The sequence below is a fragment of the Apium graveolens genome, chromosome 4 (genome assembly GCF_009905375.1).
Source record: "Apium graveolens cultivar Ventura chromosome 4, ASM990537v1, whole genome shotgun sequence".
NCBI lineage: Eukaryota > Viridiplantae > Streptophyta > Magnoliopsida > Apiales > Apiaceae > Apium > Apium graveolens.
In genome coordinates, this window is record NC_133650.1 from 146,706,927 (window position 1) to 146,722,591 (window position 15,665).

The 15,665-nt window shown below is 34.9% G+C and overlaps 2 protein-coding genes across 2 annotated transcripts; both read right to left on the reverse strand.

Annotated features, from left to right (window-relative positions):
- Window positions 1-12,062: 12,062 nt before the first annotated feature.
- Window positions 12,063-12,626, reverse strand: LOC141719053 (uncharacterized). Its single transcript, XM_074521438.1, has one exon. It carries the CDS (start codon window positions 12,624-12,626, stop codon window positions 12,063-12,065), a length of 564 nt encoding a protein of 187 aa, XP_074377539.1.
- A 219-nt stretch (window positions 12,627-12,845) lies between these two features.
- LOC141719054 (uncharacterized) lies at window positions 12,846-15,401 on the reverse strand. Its single transcript, XM_074521439.1, has 4 exons — window positions 15,026-15,401; window positions 14,681-14,917; window positions 13,827-14,302; window positions 12,846-13,028 (listed from the first exon to the last, which is right to left on the reverse strand). Exons 1-4 carry the CDS (start codon window positions 15,399-15,401, stop codon window positions 12,846-12,848), a joined length of 1,272 nt encoding a protein of 423 aa, XP_074377540.1.
- Window positions 15,402-15,665: the final 264 nt, after the last annotated feature.

Sequence of the window (15,665 nt, forward strand, 5' to 3'; positions counted from 1 at the left end):
ATTATCACAGATTTGGATGAAGCTGTGGAGGCCGATGAACATAATGTTTGATCATTTCTATTTCATACAGTGATTTTTGTTTGGTATTGTCAATTCTTAAAATTATAAATACGCTTTTAATTAATAAAATTTTAAAATTTCCCTGTTGTATGCACTGACATATCTTTACACTATTTTTTGAGATGAGCAGAGGACAGTGACACCAAAAGTGGATCATTTTAGTTTTTAGCATTCCAAATTTGATCTTGTGCAAGTGATTAAGAACTTGTTTTATTTTTAATCTTCTGTACTTCGTTCCAGATTAAATATTTTATGAACAAATATTATGTAATATTATCACTTCCTTTTTTAGTATTTTTCTTTTACTAGCTGCTTGAAAAAATATTAATATAGTTTATTTTAGTGGTTTAAAACTGAAACCGCCCAAACCAAACCGTTATAGTTTGGGTGGTTTGATTTCATCTTAAACGGTTATGGTTAAGGTAATGGTTACGTAAAATGTATAACCGATAAATTTGGTTTGGATGGTTATGATCTCCAAACCCGACCATTTCACCCAATACTCACCCCTACATGTCACTGTTGTGTTTTGCAAGTAAATAAAAGAGAGAGTCTATAAAAGTAGGAAATGACAGGTCTCATGTTTGATTTAAGTAAAACAAAAGGCAGGTGCGTGGACTACACCTCCTACTACTTGCTATTTTTCGAAGTTAAAAGAAAAAAAACGCCCGCATGACAAGCAACTCCCTTACTGCCTAGTTCACGTGCAGATTAAAAAGATATGGAGTGCAAGAGCTGGCCAACCGTGCAGGTTTGAACCACCCGCTCGGGACCGGTTCGTACGGAAACCAGAAATTATTCGGTCCAAACCGGGCCGGTTCAAATCCGCACATCTCATTGATACTGAAGTGCCGAATACGAATTCGGAATTGAAAACCCGTGACCAAACCGGCCCGCACGAGCCCACACGACCCGCGAGAACCGCACAGCCCGCTCGGAGTCTTTGAATGAAGTTCAGTAACTTTGGTCTTTGTTTGGTAAAAGTAATTAAACAATTATTTATTTATTATGTATTATATATACACATGTTGTGGGAATGACCACCACAATAATATCACTGCTATTCCATATAATAAAATAAATAAATTTAATCAAATGATTATGGAATATATTACTTAAATTAATTATTACTACCACATTAATCGAAATTGAAATAAATAAATACTAAAATGAACAATCAAAAATAATGCTAGTTGGACTATTATGGTAGTGCTATGATAATTACTAATTAGCTAATTATTTTAGTTGATGTACTGTGTGTCTTTGTGTGTCTGGTTCACTTCATATGTACTAGCCCGTCAAGCCCGCTCGTACAAGCCCGCTTAGCTCACAAGCTCGTGAATTACTGTGCCGGTTACGAGTTACTATCCTCCGGTTCGAGCCCGGCCCGAGCCCGGCTCGTTACTCCTACGTGCCGATTCAGTGTTTATGGTTCAAGTGCCCACCCGTGGTCGACCCGGCCCGAACCGCCCGGACCGCCCAAGTGGCCACCTCTAAGTGCAAGGATGGAGTGGAGTAACATGCATGTGTCGTAGCCTTCGCGACCCACCTGAGTAGCATTACTTTGAATAATAAAAAGAAACAAAGCCAAGACCCCTTGCATATATTTAACGCAAGTAAGCTACAAGGGATAATAATTGGTCGTAACTCACAGTGATTCTCTCCAAGGCAAGTGTTGTCGCAACTAAGTGAATAACAAGGGAGAATGTGAGTCGCAAGTTAGAGTTATACAGGGTAGCATACAGTCGTAAGTTAGGAAAATAACCTAAATTTTCTAAGGCATGCATCAAGTGGAGTCGCAGGTTATGACTTAAACAAAAAAAGGTAAAGTTACAAGTGTAGTACTACTCCTGCAAGTCGCAACTCAGCCTAACCCTGTAGTCGCAAGACACAAAATTATCCCAAGGCAACAGCTACACTGGACCAGTCGCAAGTTAGAAAATCATGTAATTTTTCTAAGGCATGTACAAGAAAGTTACAGGTCAGAAGTAAAATTAAAGTGTAGCTAGTGGTCACAAGTTACAATTATATTTGCAAGCTGTACATTTAAATTGCTTGGTCCTGGTACAGCCATGTAGTCTTCTTCTCTCTCCAACCTACCAAGCTATATAATCAAATCAGAAGCAGATTGAAAAATACACTTCTTAGCACATTCAAAGTGAAGCTCTACATAAATATTTTCTTGGGGAATTGTTCGATTTCATTTAGTGAAATTAAGGAGAGGAATGCTGTCCAATTTGATTCACTCCTCATTAAAGTCTGACATTTTGTTACACTCATTATTTGTAGCCTTTTTGTGTGTATTGATTATCATTTGATAAAGGAGCTATAGATTTTTAGAGTGATAAAAAGAACCCTAGAGTGATAGCCATTTTTTTGTTCTTTTTATACTTGTTGTTTCGAATCCTTTATATTCAGAGTTGTAAGCAACCCTTTACGGTTTAATTTCTTAATAACAAGAATTATTCTGTGAATGTCCTTCTATTTGTTTGTTTCTTTTAAGTTTTGATTTTTCGCTACATTAATTTGATAAAAACGAAGAACATATATTCACCCCCCTTTGTATGTACCTTTTGGACCTAACAATTGGTATCAGAGCTTGTTGATCGATATACATATCCAATCCGTTAGATTAGCAAATTTTATTGTTAATTTTGGTTGTACGGAGTCTGGGAGTGCTTTCGGTGTATAGATCTGACTTGGGTTGATTTGTGGTCGTAGTATTCTTGATTGTTGTGGATTTGTTGATAGATTGGTATTTTTAGATTTTGACTGTTTAGGTTATCGTATTTTGGGACGTTGTATTACAGAATTTTCGCAGATCTGAAAGTATGAGAACTCAGACAGTTAATGGCATCAAGGTTACTCCCTTCAGTAATGTCAGTGAAAACAACTATAAATTGTGGAAGAAAAAGATAACTCTGTTTATTTCAGTAGTAACCGTGATTATAAGGGAATTTTGGAGAGTGGTTTGTTTATACCAAGAAAAGACATTTCTGTACCTACAAATTCAGACAGTAGAGTTCCTCAAGTGTCTATCCCAAATGATCTTGAGATAATATGGAGATTTCTCTTTATTTATTACAATAAAATTTTTTTGAACATAATTATAATTTATTTTTCCTATTTATAAAAATTATGAGAAGCTTCCTTAAGAAGTTGCCTTAACTTGTAAATTAGAAAGTACTTGGTCCTTGATAATAAATATCTATGAGGTCCTAATATTTTAATTAAAGAAAACTTATTGATATATATATATATATATATATATATATATATATATATTTATTTATGAAGGAATATTCATTTGGGGGAAATTATAATCTACACTAACACCTACTAAATTCTTGTGAGCATGAGGAGAGATGTATGAGAATTATATGTGGGTTTGAAGATTAGATTGATCTTACCAAGGAAGAAATCAAGATTATAAACTTCAACTCATATTTGGGTGTGATTATCTCAAGGTAAAATCTCTATGATTATAATATTTATTTTTTTATATAGTAGTTTTTTTATTAATATTAATATATTTTGTTTTTAGAGGTTCCTTCATTAAATACAAGTATTCATGATCATGTATATTATGTTAGTATGTTTAGCTTGGTGATTTTGAGATTTAAGTAATCAGTATTAAGCTAATTTTTATTTAATTAGTTTTTAATGAATTAAATGAATATATTTTAAGGATATTAGGAAATGGGTCATGGGTTTTACCCAACTAGAAAAACCAGGGTTCTTAGCCCCAATTTTGGGGGGTTTTGTTTTGATGATTGGTGGATTGAATTGATGTTCTACGAAGGTAGATGGAGTAAGGACGAAGTCGAAGCTTTTGGTGGAGAGAGGAGTAGGAGAGGTGCAGAAGAGAGAGAAAAATGCGGAGAGAGAGACGCGAAGAGAGAGGGGGAGAGAGAGAGACATGCGAAAGAGGAGAGATTTCGAGATTGAGAGAGAGAGAGAGAGAAAAAAGAGAGAGACAAGGGAGAAGAGAGGGAAGAAAAGGAGGGGTCGTCGGAGAAATTTTCCGGTGAAGGATGGCCGGAATTAATGGAGTTGAAGGTGTGTTGGTGAAAGGAGGTAGACGAAGGTGGGTGTGTTGGGTGAGAGAAGAAGGGTAATGTAGTAAATGAATAAATAAAATTGATAAATGAAGTTATTTAAAGAATTTGACTTTAAATTAAAATAAAATAAAGGAGAGCAGATGAATGAATATTGATTATTTTTGGGTTAGGAAAATTTAACTGATATTTAATTTTTGGGACTAAGTTGAGATAAAAAGGGATTTGGATTTAATCAAATTAGTGGGATTATTAAACCTCACTTGAAATAAATATTCAAGAGTAATATAATAAATTGGTGTTGTAATTTTATTTTCATGGGAGTATAATAATTATAAAATAAAAGAGAAAGATGGATATGAATTTAAATAAATGATTATTGTATTGCTTGAGAAATTTAGGTATTAAATTAGTATTTTTTTTGAATGAATGTGAATTTAATGGTAGATATTGGTATAAAAAAAGGGGAATTACGAATAAAATTATTTAGTAAAGGTTTATTTTAGTTTTGGATTAATAAATTTAGAAGCTGAATTATTTTGTTACTAGCTGAATATTGTTTTTTATTTAAAGTCACTAAAAGTGAGATTAAAAAGATATGAATTAATTTGAATAGGATATTTAGTCTTCTTGACAAGAATTCTTTTGGGTTTTTATGTGTTACAAAATATTTATCATTGATTGATTTAATTAAATTAACATCTTTGAATATTCAGATATTTTAACCTCTTTATATTAAGAATATTTATGTATGGTGGTATATTTACTTAAATTGCAAGAGTTACAATTAAATAGATATGAATGACTATCAGTGACTATCTTGTGATGATTCTCCATGAAACTTTATTTCAATTTTTTTGAGTTTCTAAATATTTATTATTGATTCTTATTTAGAATCTTAAGTCGAAAAACTGGTAATCTCATGATATTGGAATTTTGTTGCAAATAGCGTGTACATCGGATCAAAGGCAAGTTTATTCTGCTCTCCCTTACTCTGCCCATTTTTTTGTGGTTTTAAAATTTATGAATGTGATTTATAAATTAAATATGTTTAAAATAGAGATGTTTCGTTAGTAATCTTTACGAGCCTCAAAGTTTCAAATCGTTTAATTTTTTCCCCACGTTGAAAATTTCTCGCCGAAATTGATTTATTTACAACTAAAAATTTTATTCGCTTTAACTTTCTTTTATGGTCGATTATTTATTAAGGAGTTGTTTATTATTCAAGCAATCCAACTTTCGCTTGATTCTCGATTATTCTCACTTATCTGAGAAAAATCACCGTTATGATCACTTATCATCTTAAACGAATGTGGTAATCATCGGAGGATTCTTTCATATGTACCGGTCAACATGGAAATACCCATAGTTTATTTATTATTTATCCGAGATCCGGATATTTTTTATTATCGGCTCGTGTGCGGTCTTGGGTTCAAGGTGGAACCCGTTTTTAATGCTAGCAAGTGTGTGTTGGGCGTCCTTACGACGAGCCGTAATCGGGTGAGCTTAAAACATGTAGGAGAAGGTTACATTGTGGTAGTTGATCGCATCACTGATGTACCGGGGTGGAATATGACCAAATTATTCACGTGACATATTGGAATCAAGTGCCATATAAGAGTTTGCTTCCCTTTAACTTGTATAGCAACTCAAATATAATTTTAAATATGAACTTGCTTACAGTTTGAAATATTGAAATTATTTTGGCACTATTATTTTTGAACATTTTAAATTATATTTTATAAATTGTTGTGTCACGGGATAAATTTGCTGAGCATTTAGATGCTTACCCTTGCTATTATGAATATTTTTCACAGTCAAAGATGAAGAGAAAAATAGTTCAGAGCAACAGGGGAATAAAAAAGGAAGGAACCTTATCAGGATTGAAAGTTATTAGTTTCACCTTGCTCGATGGATGATCTTGAGCTAGATACGAGTTTTATCGGAGCTATAACAAGGCTCGAATTAACCAACTTTAGTTGGTACTAGTACTTTAATGTGATGTAAATTTTGTGAGAGTGTGAAATCAATTCTGAGATATGTGGAGTGATAGTCGACTGTAAATTATCTTATGATACTATGTGTTATAACAATACAAGTTCCAGCAGATGGTATCGTGATGCCTCAGATTCGCAAGGTGGCGGATTTGACGGCATCACATTAACTATAACCCTCTCAGTATTATAATTAACTCGTTAACCTACTAAAGTTGATCATGCAATAGCAAGTATTAACATGAAAAACACTTGAATGAATAAAATGTAAACTGCATATAGTACTTCTTATTAAAACACCAACAATCACATACTAGGGTTTTATAAAAATCCTAACTCATATAAGTTTAGCTCATAAAAAATATCTTAAAAAAAATCCCAAGATAACCAACACATGTTCATAATAATAGATAAATAAAAGATAAGAGGAAACAAAGCCAATTGAATGTCTTTTATGGTTGAGATCTTCTTTGTTGATGGCTTCTTCTCCTCCTCACTTGTGCGGCTCCTGTCTCTTGCCTCTCTATATTCTATGTTAGGTCTCAATATAATATCTCATCTAATATGTCTAATTATAGTCTTTTTAATGAATTAAAACAAATACAAGGAGATTTCGCGATTAGAATTGAATTCCAGTAAAGGAAATTCGTAGTTGACTTTTTTTGCTCTGATTTTGGACTGATTTGTATGTACTTTAAATTCAAGACCGCTTCTAAAATAAAACTCTTCTCATAAGCTTTCCTTATGTTGTTGAATCATTAGAATCAGACTTCTAGAATTCCAGATATGACCCAAAAAGTATAGACTGCACAGCTAGCCCATAAAATCCGATTTTAAATGAAATTAAACTCCAAATCTGATTTTGTACATTTCAAGCCTTCCTTCATTATAACTCCTTGATACCTACAATAAAACATGAACATTTATTAAATAAAAAAACAAATCAGTACAAAATAACCAAAATATAGGGACATTATTAGATAAAATCCACGCTCTTCACATCCCTACACTTAGCATCTTGCACGTCCTTGGGAAAAGAATAAATGATCACGGTTGCATTTTGCATATGCAATAAGCCCTTTAAACCCCAAGGTAGCCCTAGTGGACGAGTAAGGTCTTGTGATGGCCTATAGTGTATGTATCCATAAAATTCCCAATTTTTTTTCTAACTTCCAAGACTCAAACATGAAATATATCATAGCACTGCACACATGGAAATTAATGATTTAATTTCTCATAGACGTCATATAATGCAGTTCCTCAACTTTATACACCAACACAACTATTCAAGCACGCACACATAGTCTCGAAAGACTAAAATAATCATGAATAACATCAAAGTCTCAATCAACAAGATAATAGCATGCGTTGGATAGAAAACAACCTCACAAACACTCAAATCACACAAGTATTTAGGTGCCATTATATCACTGAAGTTCAGTCAAATGCACATGTGATACCATAAACTTGCTTGTTCACCAAAATCTCTAGACTTCGCGCATGTATAAATTAAACGGTCTTTGTCAAGGGTTGTAACGAGGCTTAGGCGAAGGGTATGATATCGAGAAATAGGCTAACAAGTGGCCAAACTTTGATAACTAGCAGAGCATAGTGTCCACTTTTAATTTAAGCACCCAACATAAAAAATAGATCATGTAAAAGTTGGTCAGACTCTCACAAGCATTGAACACCAAAGCACATATAACCATGTACTTACCCACTTTCACATTGTAAGAACCAATGAACACAAACTCCACTCGATCTTCTCTTGCTCGATTTCTTTTTCTTTTTTTTCAAAGTCAAGTCATTCTCCAGTAACCAAGGGTAGTGAAAACTCACCAAGACATTGTGCTTAATACCGGAACATGTATATGGATCGTTCCATTCATGTGATATTGCATTTTCCATCTATTGATCTCAAAGTAGTACTTGATACTTTATTGCAATGCAATGAATTATTTTTTTTTATTATTTCAAAGATCAAGTAAGTGCATTATCTTGATTACCACCAAAATATTCCACTTGAAGAAATAAATCCCCACACTTAAAATTATACCAATACCAAATATATCACAATGGTCTACTAGTCAATTAAGACAAGAATAAACAATTTAGCTCATAATTTAATTGGTGATAATTAAAGAGAAAGGATGTAGGCTCAAGGGGGCTCACTAAGGATTATTTTTCAGGGTATACTAATTAGGACAATACGGTTAATCCTAGTGCCTTAATAATTTTACACATACACACTATAAACCATGATTGCTAGCTGTAGAACAGGGTTAAATACAAGAAAATGAGGTAAAATGCTCAGCAAGTACTAACAGTTCTACTATACAAGGCATTATCTCAAAATCACGGGTTCATGAATCAAGGGGTTATAGATGCTTGTAAAAATGACAATAATGAACATAAAGTTATAATATAAGGACATGGTAGAATCATAGCTATCGAAACATGGCATATAGAATGATGGAATTATGACAACATGTTATAATATAAAGTCATGGTAGAATCATAACGACCGAAACATGGCATATGTTATCATGGCATCGAGCAATCATGTTATAAATATCAAATCATCAAAATTATTTTAGGACGCTACAGATTATAGCCGGTAATCAGCCGCAAAGTAATCTCGAACCAGACTGGGTTCTCAAATATAATAGGATCCCTAGGCTATATGTGAGCCTATCAATAAGTGTGAAAAGTACTTGCGTCTATTCCAATCCACTAAGTCAAGAAAACATTTAATTTATTTTTAATGTTTTATAACATGAATGCCGGGAAAGATTTGGTATCACTTTAATGGAATTGTAACAAGAGAATTCAAGTTCACTAATGAGGTTCGCTTTTGGGAATTTGGTAGAGAGTTTAGTATTCACGGTCTAATGGATAAGGATTGTTTTGAAGGTAAGGTACTAACAAGATTAGGAGTTATTAACAGAAGTATTCGAATTAAGTAATCACATGGTGATTATTACAACTTAAGCATTCACGAAAAAACATATAGACTTGAAACAATTATAAGCATAAGGAGGTAGTAACTTGCCTTCCAACAGTTGTAAGATTATTCGATCTTGACGGCACGAATCTTCCCCTTCGCTTCGGAACCTACACATTATACTAACCTCATTACTATTCACCCTTAAACACCTTATAAGCCTATAAACTACTAGACTAACTTTTACTCTGATCATAACTACTATAAAAAAAGAACTTATAATTACAAGTATACACATAACTTAATCATATGCAATTCAAGTAATCCATATAGTCATATGATCACATAATGGCATGGCATATACTACTAGTTATTTATAATATAATATCACCTAAATACCTAAACACATAAGAAAGTAACACATAAGAACTATTATTGACCTTAACTTAAACCTAAAGATGATGTGCAACACTCGGACTCTTCACCTCTAAGTCCCAAATACAACATATACCACTAAAGTTTTTCCTAAGACCACTCGAAGGGTTCTCTCGGGTGTCTTGGTGGAAATGGGATGTCTCCACCTTGGGCCTTCACTCCAAACCACTTCCTACAGGTTTTTAAGACTCTAAACTAACTTTTAATGTTGGTGAGACTCAAAGGCCTCACTCATATAGGCTTACAAAAATCAATACTCACACTAAGGTTCATGCTAGCACCAGTTTGCACGTCCTGTGCTCCTTGGCCAAAATCTCAACTTCTAAATGGGGCCTTCTAACAAAACCAATTCTGATGGATTTTTAAGACTTAAAACTAACTCTCAGACTTGGTTTCATGCCAAGGCCTCACCTAGGCTTCTCTAGGCCTCTACTCAAAGTTGACACTTTCCCAGCCTCACTTGAATTCACTCTGCCCTGTTTTCACTCACATAAAACTCACTTTTCTCACTCAATTCTTAATTCCAATTGTCTGTTAAACTTCCTAAGGATACATTATACTTATTTAAGCCAAGACCCCGTGAAGGCCTAGCTCATGGAATGGTTATAATCGACCAAAGTTCAAGCTTACGCAGTCCTGCCCTGTTCTGAGTTACTCTCGGAAATGTGTGTGTGTACCTACCTAATTGCTAGTTTTTCAACGAATAAAAGCCAGTAAACTCGGGCCTAGAAAGTCCTTAACAAAACTCACTTAAAACAGCCTATACTTATGGTGAAAAATTCTGCTACGTAGTGCCTAGTGTACCTCCTTCCACCTTAACTCCCATTTGAACACCAAAACTAACAATCAAGCCAACAAACCTAACTTACATTGTACACAACCATATTGACTATCATTTTATGGAAAAATACTAGCATAAACCTAGCCATATAAGCCATTTACCGAGGAAAAAACAGAGAGCATAGCAGAGCAGATTTTACATATATAATTTTTAAGCCAAATTTCGAACTAAACATACATGGTATCAACTTGATGGCTACTAGATTTTATCATGAATTATCAAGGCACATAGCATACTAGCATTTTAGAGCATAAACCATGGCATGCATTGCATAAAAACTCAAATTTAAGTCACATAGCACATTTATCCGAATACTACTTATTCTACAACATGCAAGTATAAACTTCAACTTTTAACGTAAAAATCATGGCATGCAAAGATGGAAACTTTGTAAAATACATCTTATAAGATCATAATTTCTTTAAAAGTCACATGCAAAGTCTCTTTCTTCTTGAAAACAAATAAAACTATAACACAAACAACAAAATCCATTCGGCTCCTTGGGAGTCATTGCCGAATGCTTGAGGCCAAGATCATGGCTTGAAAATAGAAGCAAAACACTTCATCAAGACCATCTCTTACTCAAGTTTTATGTGCCACATTGAGTTCAACTCTAGATTCACAAGAATCAAAGTTAAACCCTTGGCTTTAGCCACATGCAACTAAGAAACTAACCTCAAATGATGATATAGTACCAAATGTAGTTGACCCTTGCTTAGAGAAGTTGAAAGGTTTAAGAAAATGAAGAAACTGAGGAAGAAAAATGAGAGGGTGGGGGAGGGTTTAGGCGCGGCCGAGAGGGAGTAGGGAGAGGAGAGGGTGGAGTGATGTGTTGGTGAAGAAAATGAGGTGAAGTCAGTGTTTAGTCTAGCTCTTGTCTCATTCAAATGGTAGTGGATTTTGCTTTTTACCATTCTATCCTTCACCCACGAATAGCAAGATTTTGCATGCAAGGTTTTATATGTCATTATTTGGTCAAATGGAGTTAGTGGAGGGTGAAAGGTCGGTCTTACCCTTGATCTCTATTTGGGTGGAATTTGCATGCAAGGGCACACTTGTAATTCAATAACTATTAAAAGTATAATTAAAAAGAATGTGGTTTAGTAATTAAAATATAAATCCATAAATCACAAAATTAATACCATAAATACTGTGAGATTTTAGAAGTTTAATAAAATTATTTTCAAAAATTTCGAATAAAAAGAATTTATATTAAAAATAGTTTTTCTAATATTATCATACTAATAACTCATGAAAAATATAATTAACACATTAAAAAATCACACAAGCAATTGTAAATAATTTGACTCTACTCTACAATATTAGAATATAATTTATCCGTTTATTCGCAACTTATTCAAATATCACTAAATCGTGAGAATCTCAATTATTACTTAATCGCGTAGTCGCAACTATTCAAATATTATCAAATCGGGCTACTTATTTAATCGCGTAACGAAAATCTTACTCGCATATAAAAGTTATACGCTTAAAAATATTCCAGCATTATTCACAATGCCACACGACAAAATTATACACAATATATAACGAATCCGCATAGTCGGCCTTATAACACATAATATTTATGAATAAATACATCACACTTAAAAGATAGCTCAAATATTTACCGGTTGTCACATCCTCTCCCCCTTATAGGATTTTGTCCTCAGAATCTAGGAGAATAGTTGAGGATACCGGTTCCGTATTTCAGATTCTAACTCCCACGTTGCTTATTCGACTTTAGGATTCCTCCACAATAATTTCACCAAACTTACATATTTATTTCTAAAAATTCTCTCTTGTCGATCCAGTATCTGCACGGGTTGCTCTTCATATGATAAATCGGCTTGAATTTCCAATGGCTCAATCTCTATCACATGATTGGCATCCAGATTATACCTTTTTAGTAATGAGACATGAAATAAATTATGCACGTACTGATATTGTGGTGGCAAGGCTAGCTCATAAGCAACTTTCCCTACCTGGTTCAAGATTTCAAAAGGTATGATGTATCTTGGAGCTAATTTCCCTTTCTCACCGAATCGGGTCAAACCCTTCCATGGTGATACTTTTAGCAATACAACTTCTCCAATTTCGAGTTTCACATCCTTCCGGGCGAGGTCCGCGTATTTCCTTTGTCTATCCTGAGAAGCAACGAGTCTCTTCTTGATCACAGTGATGGTGTCCTTCATTTGTTGAATCAATTCAGGTCCAAAAATCTTTCCTTCCCCAACTTCATCCCAACTCGTTGGTGTTCTACACTTTTGCCCATACAAAGCTTCGTATGGTGGCATGCCAATACTTGAATGGTAGCTATTGTTATATGAGAATTCTACGAGTGGTAGATGATCATCCCAACTTCTTGAAAAATCAATTGCACAGCTTCGCAACATATCTTCAATGGTTTGGATTGTTCGTTCGCTTTGGCCATCGGTTTGTGGATGGTATGCCGTACTCATGTTTAATTTTTTTCCGAGATTTTCTTGAAATTGTCTCCAGAATCTCGAGTTGAATCACGGGTCTCGATCCGAAACTATCGATATAGGTACTCCATGGCGTAACACGATTTCGCGAACATATATATGAACTAGTCTGTCTAACGAAGACTTGTCATTGATTGGAAGAAAATGTGCCGACTTCGTAAGGCGGTAAACTAACACCCACATTGCGTCGTGTCCAGATTCGCGGTAAACCCACTACAAAATCCATGGCAATATTTTCCCACTTCCATTCTGGACTCTTCAATGGTTAAATCAAACCACTTGGTTTCTGATGTTCTGCTTTCACTCTTTGGCATGTGTCGAATTTTAAAACCCATTCTGCAATCTCTCTTTTCATGTTCGGCCACCAAAAACTCTTCTTCAAATCATGGTACATTTTGGTACTTCCCGGGTGAATCGAAAATCTTGAGTTGTGTGCTTCTTGCAAAATATCCTTCTTCAATTCAGTCACATTTGGAATCCAAATTCTTGTCAAAAATCTCAACACACCTTGTTCATATTTTTGTGTACATATCTCTTCTCCTGTCAACTGACTATTCTCTTGAGTGGTTACTTCATCTTGGTATTTCTTTATCATCTCTAGTAGTGTTGGTTGAAAAGTAATGGCACAACACATTTCTTTCGCTCCTCCATGATCACAAAGTTCTAATTGCAATTTTTCAACTTCATCAGATAATTCCTTCGGCATTGTTATCGTATTTAGCTTTTCCTTCCTACTCAATGTGTCTGCTACCACATTGGCCTTTCCCGGATGATATTGTATCGAACAATCGTAGTCTTTGATCAATTCCAACCATCGGCGCTGTCTCATATTTAGCTCCTTCTGAGTAAAGAGGTACTTCAGAATTTTGTGATTCGTGTATATCTCGCACTTTCCCTATATAAGTAGTGCCTCCATAGTTTCAAAGCAAACACTATCACATCTTATTCTAAGTCATGAGTCGGGTACTTCTGTTCATGTGGTTTAAGTTGTCTCGAAGCATATGCTATCACCTTCCCGTGTTGCATCAATACGCATCCAAGCCCTTTATAAGAGGCATCACTGTATATCACAAAATCTCCCTTGTCATCTGGTAATGCTAAAATCAGAGCAGTTACAAATCTTTTCTTCAATTCTTGGAAACTACTATCATACTTCTCCGTCCATTCAAACTTCTCATTCTTCCTTGTCAATTTGGTCAGTGGTACGACAATCTTCGAAATATCCTTTACAAATCTTCTGTAGTATCCTGTCAGTCCCATAAAACTTCTCACTTTGGTTGGCATCTTCGGTCTCTCCCAATTCATCACCGCCTCAATATTTTCAGGATCTACCCTAATTCCCTCAATTCTAACAATATGTCCAAGAAATCTTACTTCAGTTAACCAAAACTCACATTTCGAGAAATTGGCATACAATCTCTCCTTTCGCAATACTTCCAAAGCTATTCTTAGATGTTCCGCGTGATCAGCTTCTGTCTTTGAATATACTAAAATGTTATCGATGAAAACTATGACAAACTTATCCAAGTACTCCTTGAATACATGATTCATCAAATCCATGAAAGCAGCTGGTGCATTCGTCAACCCAAAAGTCATAACGAGAAATTCGTAATGTCCATATCTTGATCGAAAAGTTGTTTTTGGTATGTCTTCAGACTTAATCTTCAATTGGTAGTATCCCGATCGCAGATCAATCTTTGAAAAATAAGAGGCTCCTTTGAGTTGGTCAAACAAATCATCAATCCTAGGCAAAGGGTATCTATTCTTAATCGTCAACTTGTTCAATTCTCGATAATCTATACAAAGTCTCATGCTCCCGTCCTTTTTCTTCACAAACAAAACTGACGCGCCCCATGGTGAAATACTTGGTCTTATAAATCCCTTGTCTAGTAGTTCTTGTATCTGTTTTGCTAATTCCTTCATCTCCGTTGGTGCCATCCTAGATGGAGCTTTCGAAACAGGTTCGGTGCTGGGTGCAAGATCTATTGCAAACTCAATTTGTCGGTCCATGGGTAATCCAGGAAGCTCTTCAGGAAAAAAATCTAGAAAATCTCTTACTACTGGAATGTCTTCCGAATTAGAAACTTTTCTACTCTTATCGACTACATACGCCAAATACCCTTCTCATCCTTTCCGAATCAACTTCCTTGCTTGCATCGAGGTGAGAAATGTCTGAGTTTGCCTTTGGCCCTTGAATGTCATTTTCTTACCTCGCGGTGTATTTAATACTACCCTTTTATCCTTACAGTCTATTTGAGCACTGAAACTTGTCAGCCAATCCATCCCTAAGATCACGTCAAATTCGCCTAATTGGAAAGGAATAAGGTTCGCAGGAAAAACGTGTCCGGCTATTTCTATTGCACAATGAGGGCAAATATGATTTACAGATACTCTATCTTGATTAGATAAGATAATGGATAGAGGTTCATGCATCAATTGAGTTTCACAATTCAACTTATCAATAAAAGACTTCGAAATAAATGATCTGGTGGCACCCGAATCAATCAGTACTTTAGCATTTGTGGCATTCACAAAAAGCGTACCTAACACCACATCTGAACTTTGAATCGCATCCTTCACGTTCATGTTGAAAGTTCTCTCTTGAGTTGGATAAGTCAAAGCTGGATGATTTGAAGATGATGATATCTAAGGTTGATTGGAAGACATTGGGAATGATGAGGCTGGCATAGGAGCTGCTTGATTCACAGGGTAGGGTACAATGGTCATTTACAGCAATTGATTGTTACCCACTCCTTTGCACTCTCATGACATATGTCCTGCTTTCCCACACTTATAACACGTGATGTTGGCCTTCTGATTCTTACATTCATGAGCATAATGGCCTTTTGT

Bases quoted from the DNA above. Each gene is read 5' to 3' on its own strand.
- LOC141719053 (XM_074521438.1), bottom strand. From the start codon at position 12,626: ATGCCACCATACGAAGCTTTGTATGGGCAAAAGTGTAGAACACCAACG.
- LOC141719054 (XM_074521439.1), bottom strand. From the start codon at position 15,401: ATGAACGTGAAGGATGCGATTCAAAGTTCAGATGTGGTGTTAGGTACG. The intron at 14,918-15,025 runs GTAAGAAAATGA...TGGCGTATGTAG, and splicing joins AGTATTAAATACACCGCGAG to TCGATAAGAGTAGAAAAGTT. The intron at 13,029-13,826 runs GTGATAGCATAT...TGGATTTTGTAG, and splicing joins TATTGATGCAACACGGGAAG to TGGGTTTACCGCGAATCTGG.